The 16,176-nt window shown below is 38.2% G+C and overlaps 1 protein-coding gene across 1 annotated transcript; it reads left to right on the top strand.

The window, feature by feature from the left end:
* The first annotated feature begins 15,198 nt into the window (after positions 1-15,198).
* LOC138893883 (uncharacterized) lies at positions 15,199-15,954 on the top strand. Its single transcript, XM_070178551.1, has 2 exons — positions 15,199-15,640; positions 15,896-15,954. The coding sequence occupies exons 1-2, from the start codon at positions 15,199-15,201 to the stop codon at positions 15,952-15,954; spliced, it is 501 nt and encodes a 166-aa protein (XP_070034652.1).
* The last annotated feature ends 222 nt before the right edge of the window (positions 15,955-16,176 follow it).

Below are 16,176 nucleotides of genomic sequence, written 5' to 3'. Positions count from 1 at the left end.
CGGAGTATGAATTTGATATGTGGTTTTAAAGTAGAGTTACTTCTTTGAGTGTTGTGGTGCTAATGGGGCACGCGTCTTTTTGCCCATTTGGGCGGTGCAATTAGATTTGATAAAAGTGGGTGACTCCCGAGAAAATTCCAATGGGTTTGAGAATTATATATAGCAATTGAGAATGTTTTCGGACTTGTGAATGGATAAAATCCGAGATTTGCGTTTGATGGTGCCTGGACTTTCGGAAATTCTATATGACTATGGATTCTACATTTTTGTATAATGAAGGTAAGAAGAACAATTTCAAATTCACATAAGGTATTCTCTGAGTGAGTGTTATAGTTGTGGTATTTTTGAAGGTGCTTAAGAAGAATACAAATGCTTATGGGTCGTAGGGCATTGTGGTTCTATGCTAGGTTTGTAGGGTGAGTTGTGGCTAAAGATCGTAGCATTTTAGCAAGGAGAAGTATTATTCTGAAGACAAATTCGGAAGAAACTCGGAGAAAATAAGACAAACGGGTAGTAGGTTGGATCAGTATAGTAATGGATATGATCGGTTCTTTGGGTGCTTATGATGTGGGGGTTTTTTACATGTGCTTTATGGAATACACACAGGCTTGGCGACCTGCGTGACTTGGTTCATGTAGAGAGATTCAACTCTGATGTCCTGATTATGTGCAAATGGATTCCAAAGCATTCTCGAGGTTTTCTACCACGGTTTGAGATGGGTATTCTCCTACCGGCCTGAGGAGCTTGTTAAGTATTGTGATTTTATACCGGATGGGATCAAATGTAAGGCTTCTGACTGATCAGATATGTATTTTACTTGTGACTCAGAATGATTATGAGGTTCTCGTATTTTTCAAATGATGGCATGATAGATGCGGTGTGTTGTGTGGGATTAAGGTTGGCGTGTGCAAGGTCATGGTTTAGCTTTGAAAGGGAGGTCATAAATTCTTAGAGGGCATGAATAGTTTTCGATGTTTAGATGAATGTTATAACTATTTGGTATTGCGTGAGTAGAGTGTACATTTCAGAAGGCGCACTATGTTTTGAATTATGGATATCTCATAGGTATTGCGGCATTTTCCTGGTTGATCGACTGCTGATATTCAAATTTTCTCAAGTGGCACGGAAGAACTTTTAAAGTATTTTCCGTGGGATGATCGTATATGAGAGAGGTGTTAGGCATTCGGGCGATGGAGATGGAGTCAAATATTGTGATTCGCGTGTTTTATGGATTTGGAGATTGGGAGTTCTCAGGAGCAGATTGTTTCATGGTTGTAGACTGTGAAGTTGTGGCCGGAGCTAGCCAGATGATAAAATCTGTTATGATTCAGTCATTATGGATTTTCGGAGGGATTTTTATCTATTTGTGGGTAACCCGAGTTGATTTGGGGGTCCATAGGTATGCCCAATTAAGATGTGTATTCTACACCGAGCTGGAGTGGTTGGCTCTATAATGCTATTATTGAGGGATGTGTCATTCGGTTGATGTTGAACTTATTTGTGTTCTGAAATGATCTGTGAGTTACTCCTTTATGCTACGAGGAGTTGTGATTCATTGGTTATGTGCACAGATGGTGCAGTTCTATTTGAACTTTATAGCGAAATTTGAGTGTGATGAGTATGTGGGTATTGCATAATCGATTGCGTAATGGTTATGTTCTTTCAGGTTTTGTGTGGCATTTTTGTCATTTGCCTCTCTGTGGTTATTGATTTTGAGCGGGGTGGCTCGAGATATATATTATGGACCAGCGTTTGGATGGGGTCACGCACTGCAGCGGAGTTATGTTAAGATATGAACCTTGTGTTAGGATCGGGTGATGGTTCTACGGTGTGTGATGAATTTTCAGCATTTCGTTGTGGCGGTACTTGTTAATCTGGCGGGGCAGTTCTCTCATTTGAGTCATTTTTTTTCATGATTGAGTACATTTGAATGGTTACGTATTGGTGCACGGATGGCACGAGTTGTGGCTCCGAGTTATATTGGTGCAGTATGTCCGTGGAACAGTTATGTTTAGTAATATAAGGTTATTGGACCTGGAATTGGTACTATCAGGTTTAATTTCGGTATATTCGGGAGTATAATATTGAAAGTTGGCTCAGAAAGTGATTACAGTTCTGGTTGGGGCGAGAGAGCTCCGTGACTTGTTGATCTGGTGAGTGGTCATGAAATTTCGCATGTTTCATTTATTATCAACAGTGTACGAAGGTTTTAGGATGAGGTTTGGTTCGATAAGGGTTTAATACTAGTATGTGGTTGGTTTGGGAGTAGTCATTGCGATCAAGAATGGTGCTACGATCATGTGATGCAACTTGTTCGGACTTATACGATGTGTAAATGTAAGATTTGTGTCTTGAAAGAAATTCTAAAGGTTGGAAATTAAACTCCAAGGTTTATGGGCTAAGGTTAAATTAATGATTTTCAGTTGTATTGTGTAGTCAAGCCTATGTGGAATAGGGTGACGTGGGTTCACCCCCGGGTACGTGTGTGGTAAGATGGAACAGTGATTTGATGGCTTGGAAATAACTCTTGGCACGTTCGAGGACGAATGTATATTTAAGTGGGGGAGAATGTAACGACCCGACCGGTCGTTTTGAGTATTACAACCCCGTTTACTGCTCAAATTGTACTTCACAGTTATTGTGTGAATTGCCGGGGTAAATGGTTCAGGCCCGGTGAGGTTTTGGAATGAATTGGACCATTTAGTTCCAAGGTTTAAAGCTTAAGTTAAAATAGTGATCGGATATCGACTTATGTGTAAACGACTACGGAATGGAATTTTGATGATTCCAATAGCTCCGTACAGAGATTTTGGACTTAGGAGCGTGTCCAAAAAATTATTTGGAGGTCCGTAGTGGAATTAGGCTTGAAATGCTGAAAGATGAATTTTTGGGAAGTTTGACCGGGGGTTGACTTTTTGATATCGAGGTCGGAATCCGATTCTGGAAATTTGAAAAGGTCCGTAATGTGAAATGTGACTTGTGTGCAAAGTTTGAGGGCAATCGGACGTGATTTGATGTGTTTCGGCACAAGATATAGAATTTGAAGTTTCAAAGTTCAATGATTTCGAATTGAGGTGTGATTCGTCGTTTCGATGTTGTTATGTGTGTTTCAAGGCCTCGAGTAGGTCCATGTTATGTTATGGGACTTGTTGGTATAATCGGACGGGGTCCCGAGTGACTCGGGTGAGTTTCGGATGAGGTTCAGAGCATTTTGGAAGTTTTGGCTAAGGCTGGAATTTTTCTGTTGCTGGTGTCTTCGCACCTGCGGAAATGGGCTCGCAGGTGCGATGGTCGCAGAAGCGACACTCAAGTCGCAGAAGCGAGGGAGTGCTGGCTGGGAAGGCATCGCAGAAGCGGAAGCCAGGGCGCAGAAGTGCAACCGCAGGTGCGGTCCTTGGCATCGCAGAAGCGATTATGGCTGGCCAAGCTGTTCTAGTAGAAGTGAGATTTTTCCCGCAGAAGCGAAGGTCGCAGATGCGACCTCTTGTCCGCATCTGCGAAAGTGCTGGGCAGAATCCTTTAAAATTCGAGGGTTCAACATTTTTCACCCAATTTCGGATTTTGGAGCTCAGGTTGGGCGATTTTGGAGAGAAAATTTTCCACACAACTTGGGCTAAGTGTTCTTAACTCCCTTGTAATTATATTCCATGAATTAATCTTTATTTTTGGTGTAAGAATCTTCAAGAGAAATAGAAGGAAATTTCTATAATGTCACAAAATGAATATTTCAAGTTTGAATACTGATTTGGAGTCGGATTTGAGTGAAATTAGTATGGTTGAATTATAATTGGATGAGTTGTCGTATTTTGTGAGTTTCGTCGTATTTCGAGACGTGGGCTCCACGGGTAATTTTTGGGGCGTAATTTCGGATTTTGTGGAAAATATTAGCATTTTGATATGGAATTAATTCCTATAAATTATGTGGACTGAATCAAATTAATTGTGGTAGATTCGAGCCGTTCAGGAGTTGATACGCTCATAATGGAATTTCTGGAGCATTGCTTAGCTCGCTCGACATTGGATTTGGCTTGTTCGAGGTAAGTAACTCTTCTAAACTTGGAGTTGAGGGTATGAACCCTGAATATATATATTTCGTGAATTGTTGGGAGGTGACGCACATGCTAGGTGACAGACGTGTGGGCGTGCACTATAGAAATTGTGACATAATTGTTACTGTGGAATTTTGTAGTTAAATAATCTTGTCATTTTCCATGCGGTTTTATGAGTTAAAGAAATTGATCTGAAAAGCATATTAAAAATCATGTTGAGGCTACGTGCCAGTATTATTGGGACCCACAAAGATCATATTGCTGTGAATTATTTATTTTAAATAAACAAAATTCATACTCAGTCATATTTATTTCATTCCATATCATATCTCAGTCTCTTTTGTTATTTATTGATACATTATATCATCATTTTTGGGATATTTTCATGACATTGTGAACCCAAGAGAGAGAGACTGGAGAGACTGATGACTGAGGGAGGCCGAGGGCCTGATTGTGAGGATATTTTTGGGATCGGGCTGCACGCCGCAGTAGGCTATGTTGGCTTTATATATATATTATACTATTGCACGTGAGTTGGCCGTGCTGATCCTTATATTATACTATTGCACGTGAGTTGGCCATAGAGTACATGAGTTCGCCATGTAGCACGTGAGTTAGCCGTGCAGATCCAGATATTTATATTATGGCACGTGAGTTATCCGTACAGATTATAGCACTTGGGCTGAAGGAGTCCCTCCGGAGTCTGTACACACCCCCAGTGAGTGCAGGTACCTATGGAGTGCGAGTGCCGAGTGATGAGTGACTGGGAGGCATGAGTGATTGTGAGGTATGCCCAAGGGGCTGTTTACGAGTGATTGTGAGGTAAGCCCGAGGGGCTGTATACGAGTGATTGTGAGGTCTGCTTGAGGGGCTGTTTATGATTTTATCACTGAGTTGCATCGCATTGGCATGCACACATGACATACAGGCATAGAGATGTATTTTCCTCATGCTGTACAACATCACATCATTCATAATTTCTCACACATTTTTACAAATAGGCATAGTGATGCATTTGTTTTACACGGGTTATCCGGAAGGAAAATAAAATATCTTATTTATTATTGAAAAACTTTTGGGAGAAATTATTGTTTTCAAACTATTCATATTTTTGGCAACTTCGGCAAACGATTTGGGTTTTCACTGATGTATTTAAAAGGAAGAACTATTATTTTTGAAATCATGATTTGGCTGAGCATTTTATCTCTGAGTTACTTCTGGTATTATTTGCTTTATGTTGTTATGGACTGTTGTGGACTATTGGTTATGGACCCGGCCTTGGTAGAAGCTCGTCACTACTTTCAACCTACGGCTAGGTTTGTTACTTACTCAGTACATGGGGTCGGTTGTACTGATACTACACTTCTGCACATTGCGTGCAGATGTTGGCTGTTGTTGTTGCTATGCTCGATGGTTGCGGGACTTGATGATGTACCTGCGTTCCTGTTGTAGCTGCCTCTTGTTCAGGGTAGTCTTAGATTTATAAAAGCTCTGTTTATGTATTATTCAAACAGACTCTGTATTTATTTCATTTCCGCTTTGTATACTCTATTCTTAGAAGCTAATGATTTGTACTACCAGTTCTTGGGGATTGTATAAGATTAAGATCTTTATTTACTTAAATTGCTTTAATAATTTTTATTGGAATTGGATAATTGAAAGTTGGCTTACCTAGCGGGTTGGGTTAGGTGACATCACGACTAGTTGGATTTTGGGTCGTGACAACAACTTACAAGCAGCTAAAGAAAAGCCTTGCAGTTGCTTCCTAAAAAGCCTCGCAGCTGCTTTCTTTCTTCTATAAATAGAGGAGTTTTCAGTTCATTATGGACAACAGTTTGAAGTTGAATAAAAATATCAATCTTCCTCTATACTTATCTTCGATTTATTTACTTTACAGTCTTTATTTTATAACACGTTATCAGCATGAGACTCTACCATTTTGGGCACTTACTTCGAATTTAATTTTTATTTTAGTGTTCATCTCCGATGTAAGGTGGCTCTCTTACGTCTGTGGTTAGATCTTGTTCATTCCTAGCATCATAAGACAGATTATATCCTTGAGGTGGTGAGTTTTTCTTCTTGGCGGTAGTGATGTAGATATCACTTACATCTGGAGTGGCTAAATTTGCGTAATTTAATTTGAGCCTTTTGCTTATATTTTAATATTTTTATCATCGTTTGTTTGGTTGTATGTTACGTATACAGTACCTATTTTGGTATTTGTTTTCATCCTTATTATCTTAATAAAGGATTACAAAGTGGATAACATTGTTAGATCCACTTAAACTACAACAGAGTTTGCAAGAAATATACAACCACCAGAAGTGGTTATATTTCATATATCTCATTGTAACTAAATTTTGTTAACCACTAGAAGTGGTATATGCCTATGACTACCAGAAGTGATAATTTAGGCTTTCTATGGTTACAATTAAAGATAAGCTAGAGAAATATTCTCTATATTATATGCATGCCTCGATTTGCTCCTGAAGTAGTAAATATTTTAAAATAGGTTGAAGCATCATAATTTGATGTGATTAATGCGTGTTCAGATAATTATGTTCGATTTCCTGAAGGATGTGAATTTGTATAAATATTAGTCCATTCCCTGAAGTGAATGTGACAATATTAATAAAGCCGTAAATATGAGCGCGCTATTGATGTAAATTTATTACGATTCACCTCCAGAAGAGGTAATATGATTGAGAGAATATATACTCAATTTTTCGTATTTTAATTTGCTCCTGAAGAAGTAACACAATTGAAATTTTCCCCCGAAGCAGGAAAATATTATGAAATTGTGTCTTTCTGTGCGTAAATAAAATAATGAGCGATTCAAAGTTATTTTTGAAGCACATTTTCATTCCCTGGAGTGAATGAAGAAATACCACAACTTACCTCCGGAAGAGCTAGAATAACAGAGGATATAAATATTATTTTTTGTAGCATAAAGATCATTGTCGTACGTACCTGTTGTACGTAAAATATCATGGATAATTTTATTATGTATCATTCTAAGGCAAAAGCATTCTTGTTGAATGCTTTCTACTACAACCACATTAATATATTATGGTTAGTTATTGAGTTCCCCGAAGGAAATAACAACTCGTGTATCTTTCCTTAAAAGATGCAATGACTATGTGGTTGCCGTATTGATTCAAAATATTCAGATTTTAATGATATTTCTCCTTGAAGGAGATATTTGTCACAAAGTTAGTGGTAGAAATATTAAAATTCTTAATTTTTGTCATTTATAAATTTAGAATTAGCTTTATATTATTCATTTGATTATGATTTTCTCTCATGACACCAGAAGTGTCTGAGGAATATTTGGTAGTACAACAAAAGCTCCTGAATAGCTAATTGTTTGTCTAGAAGACACATGACACAAGTAGTGTCTGAATAATATTTGATTGTGGACAATAAATGGAAGGCTCTCGAAGAGCTTATTTGTCATTATTGTGGTCAAAACATATGTTATGATAAACCGAAGTTTACTAATACATATGACTATCATACTGAGACTACAAATAATTGAAAGATTAAAAATCTTCATGTTTCTACAATCATATAGGGTAAATATGTATGTGAGAAGTTACCTGTCTTATTCTTCAAATTTGTACTACATCATGTATCACAGTATACCAGAAGTTTACTAATGCAAAAGCAGTCATAGTAAATCAGAAATTTACTGATACAAAAGTAGCCACAGTAAATCAGAAGTTTACTGATACAAAATTTTATACCATAGTAAACCAGAAATTTACTTAGAGATAACACATGCCATGATAAACTTGAAGTTTTCATTTGCCATTTTTAAATGAGTTATTTGAGAATTCAGATAAGCATATACTGAAGAACTAGAAGATTTTTCAAGAATTCTCTTGTGTTGCTTGTTCTCATAATAACTTGATTATACCAGCTAAAGTTGGGACTAAAATCCCCGAATTCTGGAATATATAAAAAAGTGAATATGTGCCCATTCACCTATCATGTGAACCACATATAGATGCATATATAAGATGGTTACATGTATGCTTATTGTCAACCTGCAGTTTGGCATTTGAAATTATCTTTCTCAATTAAGAGCAAAATTTTCAAATTATGAAATCAAGATGGTTCAACTTGATGATGCTGGTTTATATCCAAGCTAGTTTAGCATTGAATACCTCCTATTAATGGCTAAACTATTGCTTATGAGACCAAAGCCTCATATGTTGGTCTAAGATTTTCTAAATTGCATACATCAACACTTGTATGCATCAGACCAACAAAATATGATAAGTCCTCCCCTCACAATTGGTTTAGGATCAGAAATCAAATATTTTTACTATCTAATAACTTTTGATGTGTGGTATATGATTAATTTCTCTACCACAATGCACAAAGATATGTTTCCCAAAGAATATTAGGGATATGAGTTAGTTTTTCTAATATTTGGGTCATGGAATAAAACAGCTGAAAAATATATTATATGAATCGAATTATCATTAATATGATCCTCTCTTAGAAGATAATTCAAGTCAAATGCCAGAAGCATTTGCTAATCCAAAATTAAATATCATATTTCAGTTGCAAATGCTCCTATTAAAATTAAAGTCCCTGAAGGATAGAGTTTACTGTACGCATGAAGCGTGGTAGAACAATCGGTTCCAAAGGTAACAATCCTTGAAAAGAATAGGAGCAAATGATTAAAATAATCATAATAAGGAGGAAATAAGCTCTGGAAGAGCCCACGACATAACATTTCATGAAACTCCAGAAGAAGTTTAGGTACCTGAAAATAAAGAAAGTGATGAGATCTCAACAAGTTATGTCGCTTGCGAACTGATACGAAATGATCGTCGACGATATATTTGATACAATATAGTGCACAATATTGTAAAAGATTGTGAGGATCGGACCTGTAGTCCAGACACCTAAAGATGTCATGCCATTTAAATGTAAATCATAACCTATATGACTCATTTGATTAATTCTATATGAAGATCCCTGAAGGATTTAAAATACCTGAAGCAAATTCAAAATCTCGGAAAATGTATTCAATCAGATTACAAAGATCTTTGTACGGTTTAAAGCAATCTGGGCGCATATGGTATAATCGCCTTAGTGAATAATTGATGAATGAAGGTTATATAAATGATGGCATTTGTCCATGCGTTTTTACAAAGAAAACAACATCAGAGTTTGTTATACGTGTTGTTTATGTTAATGCCATAAATCTCATAAGAACTCCAGAAGAGCTCCAAAGGGAAAAACTTTATCTTAGTCTACAAATTGAATATTTAGCAGACGGGATCTTTATCCATCAATCTGTCTATACAGAAAATATCTTAAAACGCTTTTACATGGACAAAGCGCACCCATTAAGTACACCAAATGGGTGTTCGATCAATTGAAGTGAATAAGGATCCGTTCTGACCTCCATAAGAGGATGAGGAACTCCTTGGTCCTGAAATACTCTATGTCAGTGCAATTGGTGCACTTATGTATCTTGCTAATGCTAACATAGATGGTGCAGATCATATTGGTTATGCAGATGCATGTTATTTATCCTATCCCCATAAAGTTTGATCTCAAATCGGGTATATGTTTACATGTGGAGGTATTATCATATCATGGCACTCCACAAAGCAATCAATTGTTGCTACTTCTTCAAATCATGCTGAGATAATAACTATTCATGAAGAAAGTAGGGAATGCGTATGGTTGAGATCAGTGATTCATTTTATTCAAGAAAAATATGGTTAGAATGTGATAAAAGATCCATAATTTTATGCGAAGACAATACTGCATGCATAGCCCAATTAAAGGGAGGATTTATAAAAGTAGATAGAACGAAGCACATTTCACCAAAATTATTCTATACACATGATTTTCAGAAAAATGGTGACATCAATATGCAACAAACCCGTTCAAGTGACAATCCAACAGATTTGTTCACTAAATCTTTGCCAACTTCAACTTTTGAGAAAATAATATACAAAATTATAATGCGGAGACTCAAATATTTGAAACAAAGTTTTCATCAGGGGGAGTAAAATACGCGTTGTACTCTTTTTCCCTTACTAAGGTTTTTCCCACAGGGTTTTCCTTATAAGGTTTTTAATGAGGCAACTAGAATTGCGTATTACTAAATATGTGTACTCTTTTTCCTTCACTAGGATTTTTCCTACTGGGTTTTTCCTAGTAAGGTTTTAACGAGGCACAATATCTTTAATTGAACATCCAAGGGGGAGTGTTATGAAAATATTATATTGTGGATGTTAATTCATTACTCCGCTATAGATAATCTTTCTGAAGAAGATTATCCATTTAGTACTCTGTTGAAGTTTATCTATAAGCAGCTGATTCAGGCAGGTTGCAAGTAACTCAATAAAATGATTTGCAGCAGCTTCTTATTAAACAGGCAGGTTGCAAGCAGCTCATGCAGACAACTTACAAACAGCTCATGCAGGCAGGTTGCAAGCAACTCAATGAAATGATTTGCAACAACTTCTTATTAAACAGGCAGGTTGCAAGCAGCTCATGCAGATAGCTTACAAGCAGCTAAAGAAAAGCCTTGCAGCTGCTTCCTGAAAAGCCTCGCAGTTGCTTCATTTCTTCTATAAATAAAGGAGTTTTCAGTTCATTATGGACAACAGTTTGAAGTTGAATAAAAATATCAATCTCCCTCTATACTTGTCTTCGATTTATTTACTTTACAGTCTTTATTTTATAACAATATCATCAATTTAATAATGGGTATAATATCAGTCAAACAAATACAGTGTCAAGAGACCCGAGAACCAGCGAATTCATGATGGAATCACTACAAAAAATGGAGACAAGGCCAGTTTGGAGCGACACCAGATACCACCAAGAACAGTGATGAAACAACACAAAAGAGGGGTCACCGGTGATGGCAGTTTTCGGTCAGTTTTAAAAAAAATAAACTCTGGCGTGGTTTACTTTTCTAGCAAGGGGAAGTTTCGGATTCGTATGTCTATAACATGCAAGAAAGATACAAAAGAAAAGAGAAAGAAGAGCAAAGATCATATGGGATTGTTGGTTCTGCCAAGTCGGTGGTGGTGGTACTGGTAGCAGTCGCCAACCAGTAGTCAAATCTGATAGCGACTGCGTGAACAACAGTAGTGGCATGGAGGGAAAAAATAGTAGGGTCGTCCGCTGTTGAAGAAAAGGAGAGTGGGAGAAGGGAGGAACAGGAAAGAAAAATGAAAGGGGGGAGGGTCGATGTTGAGGTGGCCGACCAGTATTTTTCCGGCGCCAGCAGTGGCCAAGGGATAGAGACGGCTAATCTTCCATAAAATGAGATAGATAGAGAGAGGGGGGGGGGGGGAAGCAATTTAGGGTTAAAACCCTTTGAATAAAATTTGATCCCCTTTTAAAATTGACCCCTTAAAACTTCATAAATAGTGCAAATTAACCCCCTTTGAACCCATTGGATATTAAATTAAACCCTTTTGTCCACTCAAAGACTCTTTAATCTATTAGTTATTATCCAAGGACAATAAGTTTATAGGAAATCTTAGTATTTGAAAAATAGGACAATTATCAATAAATTATTTTGAAATTCAAAAAAATGCATAAAATAGTAGTATTTAACTAATTGCAATAAAATGATAAAAATTCTCGTATTTTACAAAAAAAAAAGGATAATTATCAATAAATTGTATTAAAGCTAAAAATGAACAAAAATATTATATTTTACTATTAAGGACTAGAAAGCTTGTTGATATTAATTTTTAAATACGGTGAGCCAAAATTGGGTGTTAACACCATCGAGGCAGAGAAGGTGAGGCGATTCATCAAGGGATTGACTTATGGCATCAAGATTACTATGGCTCGAGAGTTAGAGATTTGGACCATGCTATGGATATAGCTCGGAGGATCGATCGTATTCGTATTCAGGGGAGAGAGGCTATGATGAGGTATAAGAGGCCTCGTCGTTCTGGTAGTTTCAGTAGTACCTCATCAGGATATAGGGATGAGTTTGGTAAAGGCCATCATGGTAGACCAGCTTATTCTACACAGCATGTAGGCAGGGGTGCAGTGTCTCGACGATCTTTTAGCACTCCAGTTCCATCATATTTTAGTGCCTTCCCAGTGAGTTCGTACAATGCTTTGTTTGTTCAGGGTTCTTCTAGTGGGTATTCGGGTCATCAAGGGCAGATTCAGGTTTAACAGCCTCTATCAGCTAAGGGTTGTTATGAGTACGGAGAGCATGTCCATATGAGGAGGTATTGCCCAGACTTGCTAGAGGAGCAGCTCCGCAGATTTCTTAATCTGTAGTCCCCGCCCCAGTTGCTTCATCTGATGCCCAGTCAGCTAGAGGGAGAGGTCAGGCAGCTAAAGGGTTCCCAAGAAAAGGGGTCCAGGTTGGTGGTGGTCAGGCTAGTTGCTACACTTTTTCGGTTAGACCCGAGGTGGTAGCCTCAGATGTAGTGATTACATGTATGATTTCGGTTTATCATAGATATGCTTATGTGTTGTTTGATCCGGGGTCTACTTATTCATATGTGTCATCATATTTTGCTCCTTACTTAGATATGCCTCATGGTTCTCTTGATATTCATGTTCATGTATCCACACCCGTTGGTGATTATATTATGGTGGATCATGTATATCGATCTTGTATGGTTACTATTGGGGGTTATGAGATTAGGGTTGATCTTCTAGTGCTGAATATGGCAGATTTTGATGTGATGTTTGTTATTGGTTATCTATCATGTTATTCTTGATTGTCATCCTAAGACAGTAATGTTGGCTATGTCGGGATTGCCAAGGTATGAACGGAGGGGTTCGCTTGGTCACACCCTTAGTAGGGTGATTTTATTTCTGAAGTCTCAATGGATGATTGAGAAGGGGTGCTTGGCGTATCTGGCTTTTGTTAAAGATACTAGTGTTGACACTCCCACTGTTGATTCAATCCCAGTGTTGAGGGAGTTTTTAGATGTGTTTTCTATTGACCTACCGGGCATGCTACTAGATAGGGATATTGATTTGGTATCAGGCACTCAACCCATATCTATTTCACCGTATCGCATGGCTCTAGCTGAGTTGAAGAAATTAAAGGAGCGGTTGCAGGAGTTGTTGGATAAGTGATTCATCACACCTAATGTATCTACTTGTCATGCACCGGTGTTATTTTTGAAGAAAATGAATGGCTCTATGAGGATCTACATTAATTATAGGCAGCTGAACAAGGTCACTATTAAGAAAAATTATCCATTACCTCGTAATTTGTTTGATCAACTTCAGGGTGCCAAAATATTCTCGTAGATTGATTTAAGATCGGGTTATCACCAGTTGAAGGTTAAGGTTTCGGACATCTCTAAGACGACTTTCAGGACTCGTTATGGGCATTATGAATTCTTGGTGATGTCCTTTGGTTTGATTAATGCCCCGGCAACTTTCATGCATTTGATGAATAATATGTTTCAGCCATATTTGGACTCTTTTATCATTATATTCATTGATGATATCTTGGTGTATTCCTGTAGTAGGGAGGAGTATGAGCAGCATTTGAGGATTGTGCTCCAAATTCTGAGGGAGAAGAAGTTGTATGCTAAATTTTCAAAGTGTGAGTTTTAGTTGGATTCTCTAGCATTATTGGGCCACGTGGTGTCTAGTGATGGTATTAAGGTGGATCTGAAGAAGATTGAGGCGGTTCAGAGTTTGCATAGACCTTCTATAGCTACAGAGATTAGGAGTTTCTTGGGTTTGACAGGCTATTATCGTCGCTTTGTGGATGGGTTCTCATCTATTGCAGTCCCATTGACCAAGATGACTCATAAATGTATCCATTTTAGATAGTCTGATGAGTGTGAAGAGAGCTTTCAGAAGATCAAGACATCTTTGACTACAACCCCAGTGCGGGTGTTGCCCACATGTTCGGGGTTCATTCACAGTGTATTATGATGCTTCACGCATTGTTCTTGGTGCGGTGTTGATGCAGGGTGGTAGGATAATTGCTTATGTGTCATGGCAGTCAAATCCCCATGAGAAGAATTATCTAGTTTATGATTTGGAGTTAGCAGCTATTGTGCACGCACTCATGATTTGGAGGCATTACTTGTATGGTGTGCCATCTGAGGTCTACATTGATCATAGAAGTCTTCAGCACTTGTTCAAGCAAAATAATTTAAATTTGAGGTAGCGAAGGTGGCTTGAGTTGCTTAAGGATTATGACATTATTTATCTTGTATCATCCGGGTAAGGAGAATGTTGTAACATATGCTTTGAGTAGGAAGGCGAAGAGTATGGGGAGTTTGGCATTCATTCCAGCTGAGAAGAAGCCTTTGACTATGGATGTTCAGGCATTGGCTAACAAATTTGTGTGATTGGGTATTTTCGAGCCTAGGAGAGTTCTTGCTTGTATTGTTATGCAGTCATTTTTGTTTAATCGCATCAAGGCTCGCCAATATGATGATCCCTATTTGCTTATCCTTAAGGACACGGTGTTGCGAGGTGGTGCTAAGAAGGTGATCATTGGTGATGATAGTGTGTTGTGACTTTAGGGTCGGATTTATGTTCTCAATGTTGATGGCTAGAGGGATTTGATTCTTGGGAAGGCTCATAGTTCGTGGTGTTCTATTCATCCAAGTGCTACAAAGATAAATAGTCACTTAAAATAACATTATTGGGAGGCGAAGGATGAAGAAGGATATTGTTGGACATGTTTCGCGTTGTTTGAATTGTCAGTAGGTCAAGTATGAGCACCAGAAACCAGGTGGTTTGATTCAGCGGTATACCAGAGTAGAAGTGGGAGCACATTACTATGGACTTTGTAATAGGATTGCCACAGACTTTAAGGAAGTTTGATGATATTTGGGTCATTGTGGATTGACTAGGTCTGCGCATTTCATTCAGTGATGACTTCCTATACTTCAGAGAAGTTGGCTCAGTCTACATCAGAGAGATTGTTTGTTTGCATGGTGTGCTAGTTTCTATCATATCGGATCATGGTACGTAGTTTACATAGCACTTTTGGAGAGTTGTTTAGAGAGAGTTGGTCATGCGGGTAGAGCTTAGCACTGCATTTCACCTACATAGAGATGGGCAGTCCAAGCGAACCATTCATATCCTTGAGGATATGTTGAGAGCTTGTGTCATTGATTTTGGATATAAGTTGGATTAGCTTCTATTAATGGTGGAGTTTGCTTACAACAATAGCTACCGGTCTAATATCCAGATAGCTCCGTATGAGGCCTTATATGGGAAGGTTCGTGATGTGGCATTCATGGAGGATGAGAATGTTTTTCTTAGGGTTTTGCCTATGAAGGGCGTGGTGAGATTTGGGAAGAAGGGCAAGTTGAGCCCTCGATATATTAACCTATTTGAGGTTTTTGAGATAGTTGGTGAGGTAGCTTACAAGCATGCTTTGTCACTCAGCTTGTTGGGAGTTCATCTGATATTTCATGTTTTCATGTTTCAGAAGTATTATGAAGACAAGTCACATATGTTGGATTTCAGTTCGGTGCAGTCGGATAAGAATCTAGCTTATGAGGAAGATATAGTGGCCATTCTAGATATGCAGGTTAAGAAGTTAAGGTCGAAAGAGATTGCATCGGTAAAGGTTCGGTGGAGAGGTCAACCGGTCTAGAAATTGACTTGGGAGATCGAGCATAATATGCGGAGCAAATATTCTCATCTTTTTGGCATTCCAGGTATGATTCTAAACTAGTTCGAGGATGAATGTTTGTTTTGGAGGGGGAAATGTAATGATAGTAGGCTATAATTATGTAGTTTGGCCACTATTTGCACTCTAAATTGGCTGCATTTTATTGATGTTTGAGCGTTAAATGATAATAAATTGCTCTAATTGAGAACTTTATGCTTTGCAGGAGAAATTCCGGGCTATGATGAAGTTAAGGAGCGTTTTGGAGCTAATATGAAGCATTGAAGGCCAAGTAAAATCTTATGGAATAAATTGGGATCCCATTTGAGGATCGAAGGAGGTTAGCGTGCTTAAAAAGAAGAACGAAGAAGAGTGCCTGAAATTGCCCAGGTGCACGGTTGGTGCGCGGCCGCGCACTGGGCCGCGCAAGTTAGGCAGAAACTGGCCAAAGTGCACGGCCAGATGCGCGGTCACCTGCCCAGGTGTGCGACCGCACACGTCCCTCCG

Source organism: Nicotiana tomentosiformis, chromosome 6 (assembly GCF_000390325.3).
Source record: "Nicotiana tomentosiformis chromosome 6, ASM39032v3, whole genome shotgun sequence".
Taxonomy (NCBI): Eukaryota; Viridiplantae; Streptophyta; class Magnoliopsida; order Solanales; family Solanaceae; genus Nicotiana; species Nicotiana tomentosiformis.
The sequence above is the reverse complement of the archived record's forward strand: the minus strand, read 5'-3'. Positions and strand labels throughout refer to the sequence as shown.